General features: G+C 39.0%; 1 protein-coding gene across 1 annotated transcript in view; it reads right to left on the reverse strand.

The window, feature by feature from the left end:
* The window catches only part of HCRTR2 (hypocretin receptor 2), a 104,449-nt gene that overhangs the window by 30,437 nt on the left and 68,012 nt on the right, over window positions 1-6,000 (reverse strand). Inside the window, exons 2-3 of the mRNA XM_004696346.2 lie at window positions 1,495-1,673; window positions 442-685 (exon numbers count right to left, since the gene is read on the reverse strand). Coding sequence (XP_004696403.1) covers window positions 442-685; window positions 1,495-1,673 — 423 coding nt within the window. The remainder of the gene's footprint in view (window positions 1-441; window positions 686-1,494; window positions 1,674-6,000) is intronic.

Here is a 6,000-nt window from a genome sequence, read left to right on the forward strand (position 1 = left end):
TCCAAAAATCGGGTCTTTTTTTAAATGCCAAAAATTGGGACTGTCCCGCCCAAAGCGGGACGTCTGGTCACCTTACTAAAGACTGACAGTTTGGGAAACTCATGGGGTGGTTAACACTGACCTATCGATAGGGTCACGATGAGTCCGAATATACTTGATGACAGTTAGTTTGTCGTTTGTTTTTCATTCACGTGGAAAGGGGGAAACTCAGAAATACGCATGCTGTCTGCAAGACCCAGATAGCGGGAGTTAGTCTGTCATGTGCGGTGGGGCTTTACGTTTTCAACTTGGCCTTATAATTTTCTCTTTCTCTTTTTGGCAAAAACTCTAGTAGCAAAGACTGATAAAGCACACGAGCCAAACTTGCAAAAGCTATGCGAATACAATTTTCCGTTTGCAGCTATAATATAAATGTTAGCATATGGACCATAATAGACTTACCACCCCAGTGCTCATCACACACGGTGAAGAGAGTGGTTTTATTGGCTAAGCCCGGCAGCATTGTGCTGCACTCCATGACGATGGCCTGAGGAATCATTATGATACAGGAGACGATCCAAATGATGACGATGCTGTTCCTGGCCCGCTTGGCTGTGCTCTTAAACATCAAAGGGTGACAGATTGCATACCATCGATCCAAGGCTATGCAACTCAGTGTAAGGACAGACACAGACACTGATACGGTCTAGATAAAAACAGAACACAGCACAGATGAACCATCAGATGCTACAATAACCACCTTTAATATTTTTACCCTATTGATAACCAGATTCAAATTTGCTATAAAACAATTCTTCCATTACTTTCTAGTCTGAACTGTGAGCCTAAAATGCATTTGAATATTACACATTATTTAGAACAATGCATTGTTTATCCAACACAAAAAAGCTCTATGAAAATATTATAGTCTTGCTTCTGTTAGATGCTTTAATTTATAAATAACACTCTGAATAATTACTTCCATTATTTTGTCTTGCAAGATTTCCATCGACAAAAGAAATCACAGCCTCAAATTGATCGAGAGAGAGATATATGTTTACTCTGAACTAAAACCCACACTTCCATTTAGAACCATATGTTTTTTTCTTTTCTTTTAAATTTTAATATAGACATTTGACTATGATTACATTTAGCTAGCCTTTAAAATATTTTCAAGTGAGAACTTGCTTCTAAAACTCCTCCAGGGCCACCCAATACACAATTTAACTACCAAAATGATTCTTGAAACTTCAAGGAAAAGAAAAAGAAATGTGTTATGCATGCCAAAAAAACACACGAACTTCAGACTTATCAGGTGATTTGTGGGATTTTACTTAATAGACTCTGCTATCGTATACCACTAGAGTATACCACTATAGAAGAGTACATCAAGTTCTTCAACATTCTTTTCTTAACTCAGAGCGTAATTTACCTGTGAGCCAACCTTAACATTGAAAGCCTTTTTTCATGGTTGTTTCTATTTGGATGAAATTCCAAAGGGGGGGGAGAAAGTACCTGTAAGTAAGGAATCACTTTGCAGAGGGACTGCCCGAAGAACCAGGTCTCTGTGATGTCTACCACCAAAGTGGCTGGGAGGCAAGTGATGGTCACAAGCACGTCGGCCAGAGAAAGGTTGACTATGAAATAGTTGGTCACTGTCCTCATGTGATGGTTCTTCCACACGGCCACACAAACTAACGGGTAGAGAAAACACAAATAGGAAATTCGACAAGTGTGTGTGTGTGTGTGTGTGTGTGTGTGTGTGTGTGTGTGTTTCAATGAACAAAAATGTCAAGCTCAGGATGACTACATGAGAACCTTTGGGAGGAAGGTGCCAGGCTGGGCAGCATTTCTAGCTGTTGTACATGGCGCTGCTATCAGTCAGAATTGACTTGGTGGCACCTAACGTCAACAGGGTGGCGATGATAAAGACCACTCCCCCTTAGGAAAACGTAAGTCTAAACGAGGGCTGCGCAGTTGTCCCTGAGTCAACCTGCACGAATGCTGATTGTCCCTGACTCGATCTGCATGAATAATGGATCCAATGCTTAAAATCAGTTCGTTCGTCTTGTACATGGATCAAATGACTTTATTTTGATTTGATTTTGACTTGAGACTCCCAGCAGTAGTTAACTACCCGCCTTTGGTTCTTCCTTAATTCTTTCAGTACTCACTGTGTAATGGATACTCAAGAAATACAAGCATTTACTGATCTGAGAGGAATTGAGAGATTCTTTCCCTCCCCCCAATGAACTGTATTTTGCTTAATTCAGGATACTGCCTTGTGTGCATCCACTCCCAATCTCTGCATCCGGACTTTGAACAGATGAAGAGGCAAAAAGTGAATTATTTAGTCACTATAATTTCAAACAATGAGCTAGATGGTTCACATGTTCCGATCATCTAATCCCAACAACCATCCTAAAAGAAGGTGTCGTTATCTGCATTTTCTACATGAAGAAATGGAGATACAGGGAATTCACGAATGTTGCCTAAAGGCACAAGGCTTGTGAAGCACACAACTAGTTACAGGTGAGATTGAACTCCAAGTGAAAATACGGTCTTTCCCCTAAAGGGCTTCCTCCTTGCATACGCATTCTACAAGCTCTATGCTTTCTGCTTGAGGACTCTTAATGACCGACCTGGAACCATCAGAGAAAATCAAGCATGCGTTTCAATGCTTTCACAGTTGGGGGTCCTTCATTGCCTTTCAGAGTAGCCCCAATTTTAAAAACTTTGCTATCTCATTTAGTTGTTCTTCACTTAAAGAACATCCTGTTTCCCCCCCTTTTTTGTCCTCCCCTGTCTGGCTTATCCAAGGTTACATAATCACTGATTCCAGAATTATATAGGTCTGAAAGTTACTGTGAATTAGCCTGGAATATCATCAAACTGTCAGAGCTGACGACACCTACACACCCAAATGATGCAGTGATTAGGAATCTTATATAATGAAGAAATAAAAGCATATTTTGTTAAATTTCAGTTCCAAATGATGCTTGATTTTAGCCATTTTTGCACCACTTATTAAGAGTTTCATATACCGAGAAATGCTTTTCCTATCACTTAAAACTTGAATTGGCCCTTTGATCACCAACAGATGCCCCCAATGAAATACTTGAATTTCTTAGGACTTCATTTTGAAAACATCCCAACTAGCTCTCATTCTAGCTCACTAGTACCATAAAATTCAAGTACGCTTAAGGAGGTTAAACCGACTTTATTGCTTGACAATGAAACTACTGATAATACACACATACGTTCAAGCTCACCTTAATAGTTGAATAAGCTATTATTAAAATCTAAATGTTGAGCAAGAAACAGAGAAGTTTGATTATAGGAAGAATACTGTATCAGGAATGAAACGATATATTAATAATCTGTGATATGCAGATAAAACCACCTTGCTTGCTGAAAGTGGTAAGGCCTGAAGCACTTGTTGATGAAGATCAAAGCTTACACCCTTTCGTATTGATTACAAATCAATTCAAAGAAAACCCAAATCCTCAAAACTGGACCGACAGGTAACATCATGATACACAGAGAAAATATTGACGTGGTCAAGGATTCCATCATGCTTGGATCCACAATCAATGCTCATGGGAGCAGCAGTCAAGAGATCATATGACAACTTGCATTAGGTGATTCTGCTGCACAAAGCTTCTTTACAGTACTGAACACAAAGATGTTACTTTGAGGACTAAGGTGGGCCTGACCCAAGTCATGGTATTTTCAAATGCCTCATATGCAATTGGTGAGTTGGACAATAAAAAATGACAATGAAAGTTGGACAATAAAAATGAAGGCAAAAGAAAAACCAATGCATTTGAACTAGGGTGTTGGTGAAGAATATTCAAAGTCCCAAAAGAGCAAACAGATCTTTCTTGCAAGTACAACCAGAATGTTCTTCAGAGGCAAAGATGGGGAGGCTTTGTCTGATGTACTTTGGATATTTTATCAGGAGAGACCAGGTCCTGCTTGGGAAAGTGGAGGAGGAGTGAGAAAGAGGAAAGCCCAAGATGAGATGGATGGACACAGGGTCGGCAACAATGGGCTCAAACACAAGGACAACTGTGAGGATGCCACAGAAAATACTATGCTCTTAATTGTTCAGAAATGTCCAAATGGTGCAGCTTTGGATCTAAAAATGAACAACAGTCTATTAAAAACAAAATTAGTTCTAGTTCTACTTTTAATTCTCCTTATTTTAAATGGCATTGATCAAAGGATAATGTAAATGTCATTACGTAAAACCAATATTAAAGGGAATATGTTGTCAACACACAGTTGGTTAGTAATTGTATACATTGCTATTTGCATGTTCTGTTCTATATACTTCAAAATAATAATCACATGAATATTTATAATAACATAATGATGTGAATGCAATTCATATCTGTATTTTACAGAGGAGAATGCAGTAAGAGATAAGAATCTGAACCCAACCAAATAGGTAGTGAGTGCTAGTGTTTGAATTCAGATCTTATTCACCATGCTATAGTGTGGTGGTATATACTCTTGATGAAAGCAGATCATTAAAAAAGAAAATACCAATCTCAATCTGTCAAGATTGTAACAGATCATCATAGGTATTGGCATTGGACATGATTTTCATAACCTACCATCTGATGCATGCATCATCTCTGCAATGCTCTCAGTCCATCCTGCTTAACAGTTTTAATAGCAAGGCATTCATACCATGCAAACATCTTAGGGTTCATTGTATGGTGGCTTTACTAACAAATTCTTCTTCAAGCTGACTTGAAATCTTCATCCCTTTCACTTTTGTTCACTCCTTCTTAATTCTTTTCTAGAAATAAATAAACCAACTTTTCTACATTGAGTTCACTCAAATATTTTAAGACCACAGAGGTGTCCATTTTAGAAGCCTTTGCTTTCTCCTGCTAAATACCTCCAGAACCTTTATGTATAACAACAGTATTTTGCAACACTCATTACCCTGGTTTCTTACTCTGAACATGATCCAGAGTATCAGTACCTATAACCAAATGAATCATCTGTAATTGCATGCACCTCTCCAGGACCTGTCCAGCCAAGGCAGCAAAGAGCAGGGTAATTGCTTTGTGCACTATATGTCAGTTAAGGCAGCCTGATGGTTGTGTGCATATATTCTACACACATATATACATCAAGAGCATCTTACATAAGGCAAGAAAACAGTCATTAAAAAGATAAGATAGAGATAAAAGAGCAACATGCATGTCAGAACAGACTCTGAAACTTGCTCTTAAAAGTTGCTAAGGCAAATAAAAATGAAAATGGAAGGAAAAGAATGGAACAAAACATTTTCAGAAAATAAATGTGTATATCAAACCCAGGGACAAGGGAACAACAGGTGATCTAAAATTGATGGTGAGGAGGGTGTAGGAGGCCTGGTAGGGCTTGATCAAAGGCAATGTAACCGAGAGGAATTACTGAAACCCGAATGAAGGCTGAACATGATAGTGGGACAGGAGTAAGGTAAAAGGAAATAAAGGAAAGAACTAGGAGGCAAAGGACATTGATTCAAGTCTAAATAAAGGCATGTGCATATGTAAATATATTTATATATGGTGATGGAGCAATAGATCTATGTGCATATATGTATAGGTTTAGTATTAAGGTAGCAGATAGGCATTTGGCCTCTACTCAAGTACTCCTTCAACACAAGAACACTTTGTTCTATTAACCTGGCATTCCATGATGCTCACCTGCCCGATACAATTGCTGAGGACAAAGTGGGTACATAAGCAAATGCGGTGAAAAGAGCTGATGGTGCCTGGCTATGAAAAGATATAGTGTCTGGGGTCTTAAAGGCTTGAAAATTAACAAGCGACCATATAGCTGAGAAGCAACAAAGCCCACATGGAAGAAGCACACCGGCTTGTGTGATCATGAGGTGTTGATATGATCAGGTATCTGGCATTAAAGACCCAGCACAAAAAATCAAAGCATTGTGAATGAGGGGGAGTGCAGAGTGGAGACCCAAGGCCCATCTGTAGGCAACTGGACATCCCCTTA

Source organism: Echinops telfairi, unplaced genomic scaffold (assembly GCF_000313985.2).
Source record: "Echinops telfairi isolate 266 unplaced genomic scaffold, ASM31398v2 ScPeMD7_3533;HRSCAF=4204_1, whole genome shotgun sequence".
Taxonomy (NCBI): Eukaryota; Metazoa; Chordata; class Mammalia; order Afrosoricida; family Tenrecidae; genus Echinops; species Echinops telfairi.